Below are 22,132 nucleotides of genomic sequence, written 5' to 3'. Positions count from 1 at the left end.
AAAAAAAAGCAGGCAATTAGGCGTATTATTCATTTCCTTAATGGAAGACCCGGAAAATATGAATTTTTTTTTGTTTTTTTTTTTGTTGATAGAGTTCCACTTCCCATAGCTGACGTCAAGTCACAGTAGTAGTTCCTTTTTTTATGCAAACAAATTGAGAAGAGACCTGCAGTTATTCAATATTTTTTTAAATGATCATTCTACCAATTAAACTTGTGAACATATTTTATGATTTTTTTTTTTATTAAAGATACAAGATAAATATGCCCTCGTATTTTCTCTCGCACAAAAATGTTTTCATAATAATAATAATAATATGTCATACTAACATATTTAATAGTAATATTTATGAATTAAGGGTACTGTTCAGCAACAGATGGAATATTTTTTTCTGAAACAAAAATCCAACAATAAAAACAGGAAAACATTTCAACAACCTGATGCGCAAGATAATGAAGTAAACTTGTTTCAGGACACGTAAAGCCATCCCTGATCAAAAACCATTCTTATTGAATCTTTTAATTGAATGATCCACGAAAAAATATTATTTAGCATTTTTATACAAGTTGTCCACCAGGTGTTACCCTATAACATCTGTGTCTTTGTGCCGCCCGGCTTTAACAGGCGGGAACTGGTGAGTGACGTGGGTGCCAGCACATCAAAGTGTAGCGTTAGCTCTTTTGAGCTAAAGTTAGTAATTGGCTAACAGTTAGCCAGTCTTAGTATAGTCCTAGTCTTCGTCTTTCCGTTTTTGTAGTGTTGTTGTGGCGTCTGTGCCCTAATTGGTTCTAACATCGGTTTAGACTGCCGTCTGCCGAAGTGTCCTTGGGCAAGACACTGAACCCCAATTTGCTCCCAGTGGCTTGGCAGTGCTTTGGGTAGCCTATTGGCGTCTGAATGTGAGTGATTTTGGTGTATCTCAATCATTCTCAAACCACCTAAAAGTCAAAGTCACCTACCAGAAATACGGAGCGAATCATGACCAACATTAAAGTATAGTAAAGGAAAATTGTACTAAAAGTTAAATACAACTGAACTGTACTTTGTGATTCTTTTGCATAGCACTAATAGTATGAGAACCACTGGTGTGGGGAAAGCACTATATTGTATTAGTGCATTCCATTCAGCATTCAATGTATTAAATTGTTGTGGATGTTTTTTTCTATAAACGCATCACACCAACAATGGCAGTGATTGTCTTTGCTACTTAAAATACTTTTGTGATGGAGGCCTGCCAGTGCTGACAGCTCACAGTGCACACGTCGAGGCAGCCGGTCTATTTTTGACATCACTAAGGATTGCTTTTAAAAAGCAGACAGTGGCTATGGAAAGCATTTTAAGAGCAATAAATTTTTTTTTTTTTTTTTAAAACATCAATAAAGCGGTGTGGCTCCTTAGTAACAATGTGAGAATGAATTATATTTTCTCTTACAGTCATCAATGCAAAAGCATCAAATACTGTATGCCGTATCCAAACAACTGATGAAACATTTTTTCCCGTACTTTGTCGTTCGCCAAAATATTATGACATACAATAATGACTGCGAATAATGTTTTAAATTTCTCATATGAACTCATCTTCATTTTGGAATCAAGTTTTTAGGGGATACCCGAGTTCACTCACCTTCGGCTGTTATATAAACACGTTAATTTTGCTGCATTTTGCACCATAACACGTGTTGCCGGGACCGTCGTAAACCAAGGACGTCCTGCGGCGAACTCCATTTCTCGCCGCACTTGCTTCCTGATGTGATTACTCGATAAATCCATCTTATCGGTCCAGTCATCATTCCCTACCCACTGGCCTGATTTTGTGAAAAATATCACACTGATATTGAATCGTGAGATTCCCGCCGCTGCTGGTGAGAGGTGGCAAGAAAATTAATCAGCTTGTTGCATCATCTGTCCGACATGTAGTGAAAATAGAATTGAATAAATCAAGGCCACCTACATGCTGCCATTGTGTAAGCCCTTTGTTCTGTCGGCTGTGGAGGGTGGGAGGTGGCGGTGGGGTGTTTGCTGCTGCTGTTGCTGCTGCTCTGCTTCACTCTAATGATAATGACATAGTAATTATCCCCTGTGTAATGGTTACACTTATCTGACGTAAATGGCATGACAGTGCTACAGCACATAACAGCAAATCACTCACTTAAATGAATTTTATGCATTTATTTTTTATCTTCTCCAGTGTGATAGCATTTTTATCCTTTTGTCATGTTTGTTAACTAGATGTCAAGTCATGCCCATTTTCCAGCAAGCGCTTGCGTGCATTTGTTTGGATTTATTAAAGCAGCGTGAGAAAAGGAGCGCATACGCGGAATTCGTAAACCAACGCTGATAAGACGCACACTTTCCAGGCAGGTTGTCAGATTTGTCTGAAGCCATTTGTGAGAGCGGATGCTTTCTGGGGCGATGAAGCAACATTTTCCGTTACGTGGTTAAAGACTTTAAGGCATGAAGGAAGCAAATTTTTAGGGCGCCTCACTTTTGAAGGGGTTGAATCACGATGAAAGTGACCAAAAATGTTCATGTTTTTTGTTAGTATATTTTTGCTGAGAAATGTACAAAATCCGCCAAAGCCCTCGAATTTCAAATACATAAGAAATGTGCTCTGACATGAATTTAATTTTGAATAAAAACATAAATGAGAAACTATATGAACTTTTTGCATTCACGTTTTTAATATTGTGTAATAGCCCCAACATTACAAGTTATCAATTGTCCCAAATTATTCCTCACGTAATACACAGGTGCATCTGAAAAAATTTGAATATTATAGAAACGGAACATTTGAATTAAATTAGTAGTTCATTTCCAAATGTGAAACATTATACATATTAATGAAATTAATAGAATAGAATAGATTTTTTTTTTTGTTACGAAAAATGGTTTTGATTTTGTGGTTATTTATAAGTGCCATATGTTGTCAGAACCATTCCTGAAAATGTACTTTCACATCCTGTTTTGGTTTCTTCCGCACCCCTTTTAGGCTTGAAAGAATTCATTAACTTGCCAAGACGACACATAGCAACACCAAAAAGCTAACCGATCACATTGCACATGGTAAACTCAAGGACCAATTCTTCAACGTATCCTTTTTTTTAATAATATAAATATTAATTTGCTGCGTACATGTCGTCGGCGTACCCTCCATGTCATTTAATATCCAGTCTTTAAACGCTTTTCATAATGAGCACCCTGGAGAGAATAAAAGACGTGTGAGGTTTGCGAACCGTGCTCCGGTTTTGTAGGCCCGTGGGAAATAAACGGCATGCGCACAAATCACGTGAGGGGTGCCTACGAGAGCGCTTCCAACTTGATTAGGAATGTCACGCTCACTTCCTGGATGCCATCAGCGTGTCAGGAAATCGACACAATAGGAGTACACGACCCACTCGGCTTATTTCCTGGCGTGCGCCCGCCTTCGCGTGGTTGCATTTCATGTGCCATCGCTGTACAACTTGACGGAACATAATATAACTGTCACCAAGGCGAATGTGGTGTTCACAAGGCGGAGGTTGAAGGCCTGTTTGTCTCTTTGTGTGAAGCCTGGCAACAGCAGCAGATGTAGAAGTCATTTTTCTCTCATAACAAGGACTCTGGAGCGAGCGTTGCATAATTAGTTTTTTCACACTATCATAATCAGCCGGCATGCTGCGGAGTGGCGTCCTTGTTGTTTTTATTTTTTTGGTTTCGTTTGTTTTTCTGATTCATTTGCTTGGTACTTAACCACCACTACCCTCCTCCTGAATGTTTGCTTTTCCTCCCTCACATATTGCCCTGAACCTTCCTCCTACACTCGAGTATAGCACGGCTCAAGGGTTGACATCTTGGGGGACCTCAAATGGAGACCTGACATTTGTTGTCACTGCGACGTCTTTGTCATGTGAACTGCGTAGACAACCGTGATGAGCTCCTTTGCTCGTTTTGTAGAGTGGGGCGGTTCCTTTCGGGAGCCATTTTCAAGCCATCCTTTCACTGTACTAAATTGAATTGTTTATCGCGTAGTGCTAAGATAATTTTGATCTCGATTTTTGGCATCACACGATCATCATTAGAATCAACGAAAACCGCGTATGTGATTCTGCCCTCCCTTAGAGTGCTTTAACCTGATTAATGAACATATGAACTCTTAAGATAAGATAAGATGTCCTTTATTAGTCCCACAATGGGGAAATTTGAGGTGATAACTCAGCTCCAAAGCAACCATCGATTCGTACATGAAATGAAGGTTGTGTATCGTTTTAATAAGCTGTTGCTTCCCCACCCTTTCAAGGACTGCATCAGCATTAGTGAAGTGTGAAAGCGTTTTTGCATATGTGCACATTAATTAATGCCGATTTCTTTGGCTGCCCCCCGCCCCCCTCCCCTCACACTCCCTCGCCTTTTCACCACCCTCATTCTCTTACCATTTTCCCCACCTTACGCCTCCGGAGCGCCACATGGACAGTCACTTAGTTTTTGCACGCATTTGCTTGCTTTGTGTTTGTGTGAAGAATAATTGCCTGCGCTCTTGTGACTGTAATATCTTCCTCCACGTTAACTTATGGGAACTGCTGACTGGCACCGCTGAGATTTGAATGGCATTATTATAACGTGCAGATGTTGAAGCAGCATAACGCACGATGAGTTTTTGCGTTCATGAAAAAAATTAAAATTTGTCACAAGGCAACGGTCCAAGCTCTGGTAAGATTTACGCCAGCGTTTCGTTCCTATACGGCGCTGTTTTAACCTGAATTTGTATCATTCAGTTAGAATGTAACATTCACTCGCACAATTGTCGTAGTAAATTCGTAATGATAGTGGATATTTGTATGAAAAAGGCAAAACTGAATGGAAAACCAAATACAGCAGCAAATGGGAGTTCACCCCATCCGACTGTTTTTTTTTTTATTTCCTGTGTATGTTACAGGAAGTTGAAAAGGCTCCCGACTTTTTTACAGTGAGCTGTGCTTTAAAGCATTTATGAAGATGCTTTTCTGTTCAATTGATACTGGATGGTATCGTTTGGGTTGTTGAGTGTTTGTGGTCTTAATGGCCTGAGTGAATGGAAACTCGTTTTCAGCTTTTAAGTGCTACCGTTGCGGTGGTGAATGTCCGTAATGACCCCTGACGCCTGATGTGGTTGTCGTGAGGGCAGGACAGTGATATCATGGACGCTTGAAACTCTGGAGTACTTTGGAGGTCTTTCATTTTCTCAGTTGACATAAACTGTAACTTTTAGCCGTGTTGAAGGGGAGGGGATTTTCTCCTTCTCCACCCGCTCTTTTTTCCCCCCTTTTGTTCAACGGGTGTCATGATGATTGCTTGTCAATCATTGGTTGACTGGCTGAATCTCACCTAGCTATAAATGACCAGTGCTGGGCACTTGACCCTTTTTTGTCGGTCAGTCCCCTGCCCTCCGGCCACTATGTTGGTCGGCCTAATTCATAAAAATTGTCGGACCTGACCCTTTTCCTTTGTCAGTGCACAGCTTCATCTGTTATGATTTGCCTCCAAAATAAATAAATACAGGAAAGTCTACTGTTGTTGTTCACAAATTGCAAATCTCGTCTTTTAATCAGCCAATTTATCGAGGGCGTTTGACTCGCAGTTCACTGTTGAAATATAATCCGCCGGACCGTAGCGCTCTTTGAAGCAGTCACTCCTGCCAGAAAGGTGACACAGTTTTCGTACATCTGCGTTGTATATTTAATTATCATAGTTTGGATTTGTTTCTATGCTGGTCCGTTGAAATAGATCCTTGTAAAATGGGTCCATGCTGCAAAAAAAAAATAAATACGGTTCGGGAACATTATGAGCCATAGAAAATAATAATAACATCATTATCAATTGTGACTCACCTTTATCGCTTTTGACTAAAATTTTTTTATAAGTTGCTCACCCCTTTGAAAACAGGCTTTCGATACTTATAAATAACCAGCAGCTGCCTTTTACGTGACTTAAAACTCATATTAAGTGTTCACAACATTCAGGTCATTCTTCCAGTTCCTCGACTGGCTCTGTGACATGTTTGTCTATTCGCTCCTTCAGGGGGTTTTGCTTTTGATTAGACTCTGCTCTGCAGTCTCAGCAGAGTTAAAATTGAGCTCATTTTTGGTTCTTTTTAAGCTTTGATTAGAATACAGCCAAAAATAGCAGGATGAGTCATCCCCAGCTTTTGGATCCTCAGACGAGATACGATAAACTCAAGCCCATCTATACTTTATCTGTATTTACTTTGTCGTCTCTTTTTTAATTCAGCGACTCATCTCCATTTGTGCTGACAGCCCTTCTTTAAGAGGTCATGGCATTAAAGGAAATCAGCAGGAACAAGTTAAGACGAACCGCTCAGGAGCAGGAAGTAAGCAGCGACTGATAAAATTAGACGGTGTAATGATAGATGGCGGGTGGGGCGTAAAATGATCGAGATGTTAATCAGAGCGATAATGAGGAATAAGTGGCTGAACACATTTTTTTTCATGTTTTATAAGCAGAGCAGGTGAGAGCTGTATGCCACCTTTTACCACGCTGCAAACTTTCTCCCAAAATAACATTTATGAGGCCGCCGCGTCGCTCTCAGGTGTTTCACCAAAAGCTATAAATATTTTTCCTCTGCTGTAATTTCACTGCTGACTGCACGCACAAACTGAACAGGTGGCAGAACATTTGAAAACTAAACAAACACTCCTTAATTGTCACGAGGCCTAGAAGTTCTACACACACAGTCCGTGCATCTTCTGTGTCTATGCGCAACAATAATACACGACTGAAAATGTGATAAGGAGTGAATTCATTTTCAATTTCATCATTAATGTTTACAAATCTAAAATCAAAAGGCTGTACATTTAAACCACTTCATGAGAATCTTTTTCAGCATCTTTTTGAAGTACTGGTCAAATGGATGTTTTGAATTAGTTCAACTTGCATAATCTGCGGACAATACCTAAAAAAATAAAACGCATGTAATGAAACCGGTATAGGAGAACGGAGTAGGGCAATACAAGCTAAACGTCGTGGCTCAGATGTGATATTTGGAGAAAAAGTGAAAACTGAAAGGAAAAATTAAAAATGTCACACACTTTATAAAGACCTGGAAATGTTCTTAATATAAATATGTATTTTACTTATGACTTTACTTCCGTGTTAGCGCAGGGATAAACTGCGGGGACTTGCGTACAAATTTGGGTAACGTCATATGAACGCAATTCTGTGATAAACCAAGCACCCTATTTTATGAATCTTAAAATAAAAGAATATGAAATTGTATTTCATAACATTGTATGTATTATTGCCGTATATTATCTTTACACATTTGGCCCACTGGCCATACTTTTCCAATTTCCGAACAAAACTGTATTTCAACAATGGTTGACTGGAAGTTGCACCTGCTCCAGAGAAAACGTAACCCTCCTGTGAAAAGGTAATAATTGCTTCCAAGCGAATACAAATCAATAGACAGAAGGGCTAATAAAACAAAAGGCATCACTCTTGCGTGTTGGCTCCATCTCACCTCACTCCCCCTCGGCACATCTGCTCCTTCAATAACTCGTGTCTTCCCTCACATCGCAAGCCTTGTTGCCATGGAGGTCACTTGAATCTCTCCTCCAGCTCGATTCATGACTAATACTCTCCCCTTATGTAAATATCATCCAAGGAGAGGAGAACGAGTTGGATTGTGATACCATAGAACAAAAAAAAAAAAAAAAGACTTGAATCGTTTATCCCAAAATATTGCATCTTTAACAGCACTGTGCTCTCACCGGGAAGACGTGCATTTGAGATGTATTATAGCAGTCGTGAAGTTACTCGACTCATCTGAGTACTTTTCGCTACCCTGTGGTGCGAAACGACAGCGTTCGTAATTGTAACCATTCTTTCCATTCAATTTTATTAATTTATTACCATCAGTCTAGTTTCCATTTTGTCGTGTTTCTGCTTTTTAAAATCTCGCATGCAACACCTATTTCGTTTTTTTTTTTATATGATCGTTGAGGTCACTTTATTTGATTTGCATGACAAATTGGATTGGATAAATCCTTTTCCAAGATGGATTATTTGGCCTCTAATGGGGAAAGCAAACTGGGTTTGGATGGACACGAGAGCGTTAGTCTTGACACTACCGATGTGTTGTCACAAAAGTAATTATGAAAATCCAACCAGAAGCGGAAAGCTACTTTTAGCTATCTTGCTAAATTTGCTATATTGACTGTTAATGTTAGCGTTGACCAAATATATATATTAGTTAAAAACAATGTACATTGTCAAATTTCCCATAATTTTTCAATGACTGATAAATGAATCTATCTGACAAAAGTAAAAAAAAAAAAAAGACGTATTCATGACGTTTACTGAGTACAGAAGAGGTGTTGTATTGATTGAAATGAAGATTTTGTTTGGGATTGAACCATTCTAGTTTATTTTGTTTTTTTACAAAAAAAAAAAAGTCTTTTTTACAGCGATACAATCTTTCATCAGCCACTAATCCTCACTTCTAAAAAAAAAAAAAAAAAAAAAAAAAAATTTAAAATAAATAATCACAGATCATATCACTTTAAAACCTCAGTGAACTTCCGATATAGCGCTGACATAAACTCTCTTTCGAAAAAGATCAGAGAAGAGAGGATTCACTGAAGTTGAGCCCTCTCTTCTCTCCCCTCTCTCATTCCAAGCAATATTATTTAATGTCACTTTTGGAGGATTCTTCTCAAATTTGCCAATGTCTTTGTCAGCTGGCAGAACGTGCCCTCCCCACATTGACTGTGCCAAAGAGGGACGTCGGCTGTGCCAGCGTGGCTCCACCACCTGTGGACCCTGCATCTCCGTGCTTGTGGAGGATGAGCTGGGTCGCTGTGTGAACAAAAAGCGATATCGTCAACGAGGTATGAAGACATGAAACACACTTGCTTCCCCCCGCGTGGATGAATTTTATTCCCTGTGAACTCATTATAATCGGGCTGAAATGATTCATTGGCTGAACTCAAATAATTTGCTTACAAAACAGGTCATCAAAAATCCTCTAACAGGAAGCTACTCAGGGATCATTTTTGTACACGGACCGTTATTGTGGGTGTGGATGCACGCACCACTCAGTGTAAAAATAAGTTGACTTTATAAATGTCAGATACTTTCCCTTTGGAGCCAATTTTATAGTTAAAAAAGAAGGTGTGATGTGTCCATTGCAAAACAGAATTGGCTAACACAACAGCATGTCCAAGAGCACCGACACAACATAACATAAACATCTTTAGCTGCTAGTTAGAAATTTTTGTAAGGGCCGTCAAAAGTGGCTAATGGTAAGCACACTTTATTAATCAAAAATCAAACACGTAATAAGCACATTTATTCACTAGCTTCGATGGCCCACAAGCCAGCCGCTAATTCGGGGGGTGTCTTCTCGCGGGCCACATCATAGTTTTGGTTTCACTTGGTGGACCATTATGACAGTGGACTCATAGAAATTATTATTATTATTATTATTATTATTACATATTCACAACAAACTGATGGAGAACAATTTTTTTTTAAATCAGAATCCAGGAAAATAACTATCATTAAATTCATTTAAAAAAAATGTGATTCGTAACAAAGCAAAATTGCTTGCAATATTTTAATGTTTTTAAAATTGTTGAAAATTTGACATTTTTGTATTTTAGTAAGAAACATGAAGTTGTGTGTGTGATTTGCCTACGCAGGCCACATAAAATGATGTGGCGGGCCGGATCTGGCCCCCGGACCTTGCGTTTAACACCTGTGAGCCAACAACTGCCAGCTACTCTCATTCACTGACGGCACATGGCACTCACCAGGCCAGGCCCCCCTTTTAAAGCCTCACAAACTCAGTCGCATAGTTATTTCAAATCCTGCAAAATCATTGGAATATTCACTTTGAAAATGATTCGATTGCTTTAGGTCTTCCATTTCACCGTCAAATGTGATTTTTTTATTTTAAATCAATGCATAAGCTGTATGCACACCTGACTTGACCGATGGCAGGAAGCAAGATTAAGGTAAAGACACGATTAGCACATAAATGGCGTCTCAGTCTGGCGTGATGTCTGGTTCCCCGACTTCTGGCCAGAGAATAGTTTGACATTTACAGATTGCACAGAGCTTTCTCATTACTCAGTTCGAACATTTTTTAAGGAAGGAACTGTGATGAGCTCTCGTTATTTCTGCTGTTGTCTCAAGCAGACAGACCTTTAGACAAACCTCATTAGTGCTGAAGGTAGAGGAATATACTGAAGCCAATATCTTACCCTTAAACTTTTGTGCAGATCTAGTTTGTCTTCTTGGGAATATTCTTGATTTTTCTTCTTATTATTAGGATTATGGAAAAGATTTTGAAAAACAATTTCCATAAAACTTTGTAGAGACAATACCACAGCTGTAGTTTGATGAGGATCAGGCTAAAGGCTTTACGCTCCCCTTAAAAATAAATGGCTTGCCGGTTCTTCGATTTTGGGCGCGTGTAACGCTGCTTCACGTGTTAAAAAACAAATGCAACTGTCACCTCCGTCGTTAGCTCACGTTGTTAACAGCTAGTCAAACCTACAGTACAAATGCGTTGAAATCTCTTCTGAACCTCTGCTAGCAACCCAGACCAAATGTATTTCTATACTTCACACCTGTTACTACTTTCCTATTTAGCTAGGACTTTGGCAGAATCTTGTGGCATTGCAGAAAGAGCACAAAATTGCGACTTGGTGAATTTGTGGGATTGTCGTAACTTAAACTTTTTTTAAGCCAAGCTAATGTTTGTTTTCCTCCTTGGCTGCTGTCTCTTCTGTATGTTATTGCACACAGCTCCCTTTCTTTCAGTCAAGCTCTCCCCCGTTGGATCGCCTATTGATTTTGCCCTCTCCCCCCTGCTTGCTTATCCATTTTGCCTTGATGGCTTTATTCCCTGACTGTCACTGTCTCATGTATCTCCTGCAATTGTCTCTCTGCGCTGACTCGGCCTCGTTCGCCCATCATCCGTGTTTTTCTGACAAATATGCCGCAGTGTGATGTGATCCTCACGGGGGTTATTTTATTTATTTATTTTTTTAATCTGGCCCTGCTGCTGCTGCCGCTGCAACACGTGCACCGCCCACGCACTCTGGTGACTTAAATCGCTTCAGTGGCGTAGATCTCGCTCTATATATCTAATGACATTTTAGAAAAGAGCCCGGCTGCAAAAATAAATCTTTTTCCCTCATTCGGTGTAAATTGCTAAAATTGAAATGTGTCACCTTTCACCGCGTGTGGCTGTGGGTTTTGTGTGTGTTTGTCTCCTTGAACGCATGCCGGTGGGTGTGTGTGTGTGTGTGGGTGTGTGTGTGCGCTTCAGGATTAATAATTCAGATGGCTCTGCAGCAGGGGAGCGTACAGTAGAAACTTGGCTCAAATTATTGGCAGCAACGCCACCGAGAAGTGAACATGAAATAAATGTGAGTCTTTACAATCATTGGTATAAAAAGTCTACATGCCTCTGTACAAATGCCTTGTTTTTATTGTGTAAAAAAAAAAAAAAAGAGATGAAGATTTTTAGATTTTGGAGCTAATCAGGGGCCCTTTAATTGTTCTGACTCCCATTTAACATGGCGTTTAAATGTGATTGGTTAATTCTGTGCGATCGCCTTATCTCAGTTATTTATTTTTACCTCATTTTTTTCTTCAATTGAGTTGTGCAGGTGATATTCTAAAAACCTGGCCTTCAAACAGGGGTGTGTAGACTTTTTATCTCCCTTGTTTTTTCACTTGTCTACTTCTCGCTCAAAATATTTCACATGATCTTGAGGACTATTATGTCATTAACGTGTAGCCATGGTATACACACCACTCAGTATGAAGACCCCCAAATGATGCCTTTGTTGTGATTCCAGTGAAGGGCCTAAAATGGCACCACGGTAACAGGTGCTCAGTTACAAGTTAATTTGGACATCATAATGTACGGCAGGCATAATTTACTTTCAATACGTTCAATTATTTTTCATTTAAATATCAATAAAAAGGTAAACATGTTAAAGATGCTATGCTAAGCTAGCATTTCCACTTAGGCTACCACAGTGTTGATAGTCAAATACCAAAGCAGTCCTCGTTCTGTAATTTTAAGGTTGGTCATGATTGTGCCACTGCCCAAGACTTTTTGTTTTTTAAGTAATACTTGTTGTAAAAACTTCAAGAACCACCAAGCGAAACAAACGCTCATGTGGAGGAACTTTAATTCCTCATCAAAGCAGATTAGTAGACAAGAATTTCCACTGAGACACGCTAACATCTTCCCAGAAGAAGCTATTGCGGCTGCGGAAAAGTCCATATTTTCGAGCATTTTCCCGTCTTGGAGTTTGAGTAACTCCAGTATTTTTGTCGCTGTATCGTGCATCCCGCTCAGTAGTTGCTCTGTCTCCATTTTGTTTTCCTACATTTGCTTTCTGCGTGCAATCATAAACTCAAATGTCCCCTTAGTATTCTGCGAAACAAGTAGGGCACACCAGGTTAGCACAAGGAGGTAGGACAGCACTTTATAAAAGGTAAACCGGCGCTTATTTGACATGCAGGAGTGGCCTTCCATCAGCAAACACGTTGCGTGTCCGTGCCTCCGAGCCGTGTTTGGTGTGCAAGCGTTGTTCATTCTTCGTATACTGTAAAGATGAATGTGCTAAAGGCAGGGCTGCTCTGCATCACATCCTCACATTTATTTCCCTTTCTTTTGCAAAGCATCATTCAGACTCTTGTTACATAATGTGCAGTAAATGTGAGTGTTAATGAGACACGCAGAAATTGTAGTTGTTACAATAAAAACAAATTGACGTCTAATGTTCAATTATTTAAAAGATTACACTCAAATATTTGCTTGAAAACATATGTGAGGCATTTTCAGCCATCTAATTTCAATTATGGACAGGAAATTAATTCACATGCGACCCTATTTCCAACAATAGAATTATTTTTAAACACATTTTTTGTGATCCAATTGCGAATGTTATTTCACGACCTCATCATGTAAAACATATACAGAAGGGATGTTACTCATGATTATTTTAAAGATACTCTCAACAGCACGGGTTTATGCGTCCCTCAATGTATTTTGGATTCTGATGTTAAAAAAAAAAGGCATCAGGTTTTTTTTTTTTGGTGACCCACAAACTTTTTTACAATGCAGATTTTACCATGCGATGTAATTTACAGCCACGCAGTTTCTGTAAAGAATTCTTCTTTTTGCTGAGGCTAACCCGCAATTCATATGACATTTTATTATTATAATTATTAATTATATTATTCCTATTATGAATCCCCGATGTGTTTGAGAGAAAACTAGGGCAGATTTGGAATCAGCACAAAAAAGAATCTAAAAAGTTTACTTGAATTCCTAATTAAAAAAAAGCAAACATCCGTTGACCATTGTAATCGATTAATCCCACGATTATTTTTATTTGATTTTATTTTGGATTTTTTTTTTTTTTCTTTGGAGTGTGGTTTAATTTCCAACCTGATATTCAAAGACACCTACAACCATAAATTTGGATTTACTTACTAGTTTGGTCTGTAACATGTCAGAAAATGTTTTTTTTCATCACTTCTTTTTAAACTTGGTTGTGAAATGATTTGTCAAAGAAGCGTCACTTTGCTAGTGGTTAGCAACTTAGCACATCTGTCTCACAATTCTGAGGTTTATGGTTTGAATCTCGGCTTCAGCCTTCTCCCCCATGAATCTGTGTTTTTTTTTCTTTTTTTTCTCTCATTAGGTACTCCAACTTCCTCACACGTTCATGTTAAGTTAATTGAAGTATCTAAATGGTTCCTAGGTGCAAATGTGAGTGTGGCTGGATGTTCTATTTGTGTCCTACTGCCGACTGCCTCACCCACTTCCCAATGAGAACAAGTGCCGTAGAAAAAAATTATTTATTTGTATTTTGATTTTACCATTTTTTTTTTTTTTTAAATGATTAAAGAAATATTTGAGCTTTAATTATCAGTTGCCTCTCCCTTTGATAAAAGCTAATGAAGTTAACATGCAAGTCTGTGACCTTTTTTTTTAGCTTCCTTATCTTTCTTTTCGACCATTTGTCGACCTTTCATTAGAGGAACATTTCAGGAAGTCAGATGCCATTGATGTTTGCACTTTTCTTACTTATACACACGGACTAATCGAATGTCGGAAAATGAATTTTAAACGGTCAGCGAAAAGAGCACATCAATTAGTGAGATCCTCCGAGTACTGCCCTGGTTTTTCTTTTTGCTCAATTTGAGTACGGCTGCTCTCCTGACGGCCCACAAGACGGCAGCAGAGTTCACGTATGAACTACTTAGAGCTCAGTGAGGATGCATGTTTCCTTTATTGACTTGACTTGCCTACATACTGTATATACACGCATGCACACACTGGTGCATAGCAATGAATGAGAATATTGTCAAAGGAGTTTTCTGAAATGGATAACCAACATATTGATTTATTTCTTATTTAATACAGTAACATAATTTGTTGATGGTGATTTGGGGGTTTTCATGAAATATAAACCACTGTGTAATCCTAAAAATTAAAAATAAAACAAATATTTCCTGTTAATTATTACGTTTAAATAAACAGTTGAATTGTAATGATCTGTATGGTTATTAAAATCGTCATCCTTGAAAATGATATATGTATATTAATTGCTGATGAATATCTATCCGCAAAGGCATTTGAGGTATTTTAAACCACATATTATGAAGATTAGTTTTTTTTTTCCATTCAGTAAACAAGTTGAATAGATTTTTGTACTGTATTTGCCGACATATGCTGTAGCCAATATATCAAATAATAACAGCTTTAATGTCATTAATTCAAATGTGTATTTGTCTTGTATATGAGTATTCTAAATGAGTACCTCCAAAATGTCCATATATACCTTTTAATTCAGAGCATTAACACCATTTTTATCATACGGTTTTTGCTACCGCATATGCAGGTGTCGTACACCATGCAATTCTATAAACACAAAATCTGATGATTTTTTTTTCTCCTGCATATAAAATATGACCCTTGTAGGGGAAAAAAATGAAATGGCCCCTTATAAGAAGGTCCCCATCCCTGCTCAAGATATTCGAGTTATTGTAAGAATTATGGAGGAAGTAAGATGTGAGATGGGGAGGGCCGGATGGGTGTATGAACTTTCAGTTGGGGGGGGGATTGCACATGTGGAAGTGAGTGGTTTTTGAGTGGGAAAAGATAACAGCGCACATGCGTGTCAGTGGCTCTCCTGTTGAGTTGTTTACTGTTTGTTTGTAGTAGCCAACAGCCCCCCGTAGGCCAGTCTCAAGGGCTTACGACTCATTATCGAGCGAGTGACAAAACACTCCTACGTGACCGCAAGTGTGCATACTCAAGTAGCGCGTGACCAACCGCACACCTACGCTCAATCACTACTTTTTTATGATGTCACAAATCCATCATGGTCCGGGATGGCACCTTGAAATGTGGCACGCAGATATGCTAAGTTTGCAGAGGGCTTGAAAAGACGCTACAAGTGAAAGACCATTCACCATTACAAATAATCGTTGTCAAGTACGAATATTTTCTTCCATGTGAGCCAGATAATCGACAAGTACGTCGATTAATGCAGTGAGTGATAAGAATAGAGGGAGTTGTGGCGGGATTGATCTCAACCATGACAACGCACTTGCTCACATGTGTCTTGAGCATCTGACACTTCCTGGCCAAGTAGCACATTGCTGTGCTGGAGATGTCTCCCTGCTCACTTGACCGGGCTCTGTGTGATTATTATTTTTTTTCCTCTCTCCTGCCAAAACTCAAGGGGGTCATCAATGGAACTTGTCTTGAAGGCGATGACATCAACATGACCATGACATTGGCACTGTGGAGGATGAGTGGGGGCAGACGAGAGGGGAATTACTTTGTCTGGAGGCGGGAAAACTCTTTGGATTTGACATATATCACTTGTGGCACTGGTCCTGAAGTTTTTCACGCACGCCTTGTATAATATCCTCCGATGACGAACTGGAAGCAGATCACTGAATTCTTCGGAACCCTACCACGGCAGACTGTACCACTCGGTGAACTCTTGACGTGGCTGACGCTGCATTCTAATCAAGTGAGCTCACCAGAACTGCTGGAGCTCCCTGCCACCTGCTAGGTCCAGATGGCACATGCCGCCTCCACAGACACCTGCCACGGCTTGCACTAAATGGCAGAGTGCAGGGGCGGCGGTGAAAGTGCTATTTTGTCCGTACGTACACATTAGCTCAACCAGATGGTTGACCCTCTGCAGGGGGAGAAAGTGATACGGTAATCATTAATGGAACGATGCCGATATGTTTCATGGGATTGGAGTCGTTTGCCTGACAATGGCGTAATGCCCTAATTGAAGTTACTCTACACTGATGTTTTGTTTTTTTTAATATATGATTCACCGTTCTGCTACATTGAGAATATGATATATTGCCTGGTGACTTTATAGCAGGAACACTTTGATCGCCACCATTACCTCCGGTTTGGGCTCTATTGTCAACGTAGCACATTTACTGAGCCAACGAGCCAAGTTTTTGCTGATTGCTCCTGCCCCCTGTTGTGCTTCCTCCCCCGGCCACACACACACGCACACACGTCCATACTGGGCTCCGGTTGCCCTGGAGACCCGTTCTGTACCACAGGAATGTGGCTAACTGTCTGGCCCAAAGGGCTGTTAACATCAGTTTCGTATTGTCTCCTGTTTCCCACCAGTCAACAAACAAATAAGACAAGACGCACGGGCACACGCCTTGTCTTGTCACTTTGATTGGGTCGATGTGTACAAAGGACATAGTGTGATATAAAGTAAGGCACCAAATAATATAGAATATCTTCTTACCAGCAGTCAGATGTGCAGGGTCATTGTCTTCGGTACCTCGGGGTGGAATAGTTTAGAAAGCCCAGACTATATTGAGATTTGAAAACAAATAGAATGTTGAAATGAACTCTCAAGTGTACTGGTAGCAAGTTGAACGGAAGCCACAATAGAGGTTATGTGCTCCCTCTTTCGTGTTCCAGTTAAGAGGCGAGCGACAGCGTTATTGAACCAACTGGAGAGGTTTGAGGGAGGACCGGCTGCTATCAAGCTGTACCTACGGTAAACAAATACAATTTTCTCATCTCGTCTTTTAGCTCAAGCGCAATTGTACCCAGACCTGGATGAGGAGATTGATTTCATCCACTCCTACATTGAAAAACAGGAAGTGTCTGAAATTGAACCACCCAAGACACATTTGAAACCTCCCGGTAAGCACTTGGATTACCATCGACCAAACAGATTGGTTAGCGTTTGGCTTACTTTGTCATTATTTTGTTCCCCGATCACCTCCAGTCGCCGTCTTCTCTGCCAATGGCGGAAGCAAAATGGCCGTCTCTCAACAGGGGCAGCCGCTCCAAAGTGGCCATTCAGCCCAAATCCGGAACGGCACCGTTGCAGGCTCTGTCCGTGCAAACAACACGTCCGCACCGCAGCCCACCCGAGGAGACGGTCGAGCGGGCCCGCTCATCGAGAACGCTCACAAGGATGACAAGATCATCATCAGTGAGTTTCATTTGTTTTCATTTTAGTGACAGTTCTTCCCACCCACTGAGTACAATGACAATAAAGGGCATTCTGATTCTGATTTACTGCGGAACCCATAGCAATCACTGCATTGATTATGGCAACCAAAATGGAAATGGTGTTGAACTAGGAAAGCAGCTTCTACTAGCGTAAGCAGAATCAAGAATTTGGGAGAATGTGAGCACTCATAAAGACAATAAAAATATTTCACTTATTAGTAAAGGCAGCACTTACTACACTTGTCAATTTGTGCGCAGATCTGTGCATGTGGTGCATGCAGAATTACAATTTAAATAGACCCTCCCTGCACTGCATCAACAACTTCAGAGTAATGAAGTATCCAACAAACCAATTGTATGTGCAGCTCTGCTTACATTTAGGCTTTGACGTGATTGTGTGTCTGACGTTGTCAAAAAATGAAGATATAAAAAAAAAAATCTTTCTTTTTCAACTTACAGTTGTTATCTCCCTGTTTGTGGTGATTGGCACCGTAGCATTGATCATGGCGACTGTTTGCTACGTCAAGTAAGCTACCACATGAAATCATAATTTGATCTTTTGCAATCGCCCAATTGACGTGCAAGTAACTTCAAGTGCCCCCCCCCCCCCCCCCCCCAAGGTTGCGGAAAGAATCGCGCCTCGCTCAGAAGGTGGACTATCCCGCCTTCAGGGGAGCAGGTGTGACCGCCGCCACAGGTGCCGGTAAATCGGTATGTTGAATTTATCACCTAACTCTCAATTTCTCACCTCACCTCTCTGCAAAAACACACCACTTGATTTCTATTGGAAAAGTGCAACTTCTATTTTGAGCATGTCACATAAAACTTTTTCTTTCTTGTCTGTAGATTGGAGATAAAACTCTGGCGCAAAGTGCTCAAATGTACCACTATCAGCACCAAAAACAGCAGATGCTCTCCATTGGAAAGTACGTTTTTTTTTTTTTTTTTTGCCCAATCTTTACTTATGATGTATTCATCAGCATACTGAGACGTTTTTTTTTTTTTCTTTTCTTTTCTAGTCACAAACCAGAACAAAAAGTCACTGACTCCGAGATCACTTCAGATGAAGAAGAGGCGGGAGACTTCACAGTGTACGAGTGTCCTGGACTTGCACCGGTGAGCATGCACAGTCAGTCATTATGTGGTTGCTGACAATACCAATTCATTTATTTTTTTTATGCATTCAAACCTGGTAAAACTCAATCATGTGTGCTCTCCTCCACAGACTGGCGAGATGGAGGTGAAGAACCCTCTGTTTGACGACTCCACCATGCATTATCAGGGGACTCAAAAGTGAATGCTGAACACACACACGTGCAAACACCCACACTGCATGCAGATAAACGGAGGAAACCTGGCAGAAGACGAGACGATTAAAAAGATGTATTGTTTCTTGCTTTTGGCCCTTTACTAATTCATCCTCGCCTTGTCCATGCCTCCCTCCTCCTGCTTTTATGACCCTCGTGTAATGTTGGTTTCTTTGTGGATTTTAAGTCTTTTAACACAAAGACGCCTCCTTGAGTTGTTGCTGTGAGCATCCTGTCCTCAAATTAAATTTTAAACTCTTTACGTTGCAATATCTCTCCCCCCGTCATTTCTCCAGCTGTTTCCAAAGAATGTGGTACAATGGCAGGAGTGTGTCGGAGCCCCGCACATACACAGACACACACGCGTGCACGCAAAAGCGGAATAACAGGTGCACTTATTTGTTTTGTTATGCATAGCTTGAGGCTAGACCACATTCCAAGCAGGAAATATTTAACATCCATCTCTGAAATTTTAACTTTGCTGTTGCTGATTTGCTTTTTGGTCATATTTGCTGCATATAAAAATTTTAAGAAAAATACAGTATATATATATATATATATATATATATATATATACAGCATCCATCCAGGTGCCTAAAGTAAGCACATTTTGACTCTTTTTAAAGACCATTAGCTGCTTGGCAAACAGCTCACAGAAGGGTATATGCACATTTGACAAGCTGATCATACGTAGTTATCGTATCAGAGTGTTGTTTTATGAATACAGTATCAGATATAGCGATATAATGTGTTTTAGAAGGAAAGGTTGGGATTATGTGGATAATAAGAAGTGGAATTGAAGTGTTGAGCGAGGGTTTAGCGATGCAAAGTGTCAACAGTGATCGTGATCTGGTCGCTTTTGCTGAGTCGCCAAACAAACAAACTGACGCATTATTTGAAATGTATCCTAGCAAACAAACAGACACTTCCTCTTTGTGCTACGTCCTCTTGTTTGATGTCTTGTTGGCTCCTTATTTGAAGGCTCAACATTTGACCATCTTACCATAGTTTGCCCTTTAGTAATTGTTAGACTTTACAACAGAGAGAAAATTGTCTGTTTAAAAAAAAATAAAAATAAATAAAAAGTTTAGGGGGCAGGGGTTTAATAATCATTATCTTTGGTCAAATCTTCAACCTATTAATGAGTCAGATCATAGCAAAAAAGTCTTGAATCGTTCAACCCCTAGTCAGAGTCACAACATAAGGAGCGGCACAATGTCCATTGAATTGAAACTGTTAAATCGAACGGGTTCATCTTATTTTCATTCGTTTCAAGATCCCTCTGTATTCTCTCCAGCAATACACAACGAGTGCAGTGTGGTGGGGGATGAAGAAGTAGCTCGTGAGGGTGGGGGTGGTGTGGTGTGGTCCAGTCTCCTGTCCCCATTGAGCCGTGTGCCGAGGGCCGTCAAGGCCCATTGTGCACGTGGACAGTGGAAGGAAGGCAGCCATTGGTGGCAGGGTGAAAAGCGGGCCCGGGTGGAGAGCCTGTGAAGCTGGGCGTCTAAGGCTCGGCCGTTAAGGAAGAAAATCAAAAAGCCATCAGACTTGTTTGTTGCCGCTCAACGGGAGGGCCGCCGCTTTACATTTAAGCCTCCCAGTGGACAAAGAGGTTTCCCTCCACTTAGAAAGTTGGAGCGACGCGGCACGCGTGCTCTTTTAGCTGTCGACTTTCACAGTACGTCATACCTGAAAGCACTTTGTAAGCGCTTGAAAGTGACTCCAGGATTCAGTCAGTGGCGTTAATCAAGCCACCACATAAACAATGAACGTGACAGAGCGGCGTGCTAAAGCAACATCCATATATATATATATATATATAATTTTTTTTAAATACCTCTGCAAATTAATGCTATTGGACGGCAGAACTAAATCTGTAAATCAAATGTTTTATAAAAATTAAAACTACTCATTGCATTACTTCAGTCTCTTTTTGCAAACATTTTCATAAGACTGCAAATATTTGTTGGTACAATACAACTTCATTCTACTAAAATTCGACACCTTTTTTTCCTCCTAACGTTAAAAAAAAAAACATTTTCAGGGCTGTATAGTGGCATATACTGTATGAATGGATAACATACAGATAAACCCAATTACTTTGTGGCGTTGACTTCCATTCCAATTGGTAAAACTACTTCTCTTTTCGTTTGTGGTAAACATGCATGTTGAAAAAGTTGCTTTTAAAAACATTTGACTCCCTCCCCTTTCGCCACCTTTGAGCACCCCTGAGAGTCATGTGTGCTCTCTTGATGGCTGGCCTCTCTCTCTTCTTGCCTTTTGCATGACAATCAATCGTTCAGCCAAGTCCATGGATCGTTGCGGGACAATGCCGCCGCACTCGGGTTTGATGTCTTCTTCTTAAGCTATTGAGTCAAGTCTCCCGTCTCCCCACTGGCTTGCTCTGTAATTTGTGTCGCTGTGAAAAGTCATACAAAGTGATATTTAAAATAAGTGGGTATGAGGTCTTGGTGAGGTGTTTTTATTTAGTTTAGTATGTTATTCGTTATCTTCTAGAGGTAGAGCATGAAGTATATTGCCACTCATCCGAGTTAACTTTGTTTTTCTCAAACTTTTATTTCGTCCCAATTTTTACTTGTAAAAGTCAAGTTTGATTTGGTTTTGAATTTTTTTGTCACTTTTATTCTGGTTATTTTCTTTCCCACATTACGAAATTTGACGTTGTTAATTATTTCTCGTTTATCTTGGAGCGGCAGTGGCCTGTACTAAACCCAGTAGAGCATGCAGCAAGAAAACAGCTCACATGTACACTGAGAAAATCTCAGAGTCAAAAGGCCAACAGTATTAAACCATTTGTACATATTTACATTGAGACCTGTTGGACATTATTCCAAAAGTTTTGTTTGCTTCAAATACAACACTGCTAATCACCAAAACGACATCATTTCTACATCGTGGATTGGGGCGGGATTTTTTTTTTCAGATGGAACTAGGTGGAGGGAATGATGAATGGTACCAAATGTCAGTCACATGTGAGCACAAGTCCTGCAGGCTTTTGGTAGAAAGTGCACATGAATGTCTGGAAAAACCCACTAGAACTGCTCAACTTAATTTGGGGCTAATTATGCCGTTAATTGGTTGCAGGTATGCGCTCACTCCCATTTAACATCAGTTGGAATGTGATTGGTGTATTTTAAACACAGGTGGAGCCCTATTTATGATTGGGTGTACACACTTAAGCAACCACTTTTCTTGTTATATTCTTACGTCCCCTCTTGAAAAAAAAATCATTTAAAAAAATGACTTTTAAATCACATGGAGTAAAATGTTT

The 22,132-nt window shown here is 40.0% G+C and overlaps 1 protein-coding gene across 1 annotated transcript in view; it reads left to right on the top strand.

Annotated features, from left to right (window-relative positions):
- The window catches only part of npdc1a (neural proliferation, differentiation and control, 1a), a 23,925-nt gene extending 4,815 nt beyond the window's left edge, over positions 1-19,110 (top strand). The window contains exons 2-9 of the mRNA XM_088282081.1: positions 8,712-8,861; positions 17,105-17,218; positions 17,304-17,513; positions 17,993-18,059; positions 18,154-18,244; positions 18,380-18,459; positions 18,553-18,649; positions 18,759-19,110. Coding sequence (XP_088138207.1) covers positions 8,712-8,861; positions 17,105-17,218; positions 17,304-17,513; positions 17,993-18,059; positions 18,154-18,244; positions 18,380-18,459; positions 18,553-18,649; positions 18,759-18,830 — 881 coding nt within the window. The 3' untranslated portion in view covers positions 18,831-19,110. The remainder of the gene's footprint in view (positions 1-8,711; positions 8,862-17,104; positions 17,219-17,303; positions 17,514-17,992; positions 18,060-18,153; positions 18,245-18,379; positions 18,460-18,552; positions 18,650-18,758) is intronic.
- The last annotated feature ends 3,022 nt before the right edge of the window (positions 19,111-22,132 follow it).

This window comes from Idiotropiscis lumnitzeri, chromosome 18, assembly GCF_059441095.1.
Source record: "Idiotropiscis lumnitzeri isolate Australia: NSW breed Sydney's pygmy pipehorse chromosome 18, RoL_Ilum_1.0, whole genome shotgun sequence".
NCBI lineage: Eukaryota > Metazoa > Chordata > Actinopteri > Syngnathiformes > Syngnathidae > Idiotropiscis > Idiotropiscis lumnitzeri.
The sequence above is the reverse complement of the archived record's forward strand: the minus strand, read 5'-3'. Positions and strand labels throughout refer to the sequence as shown.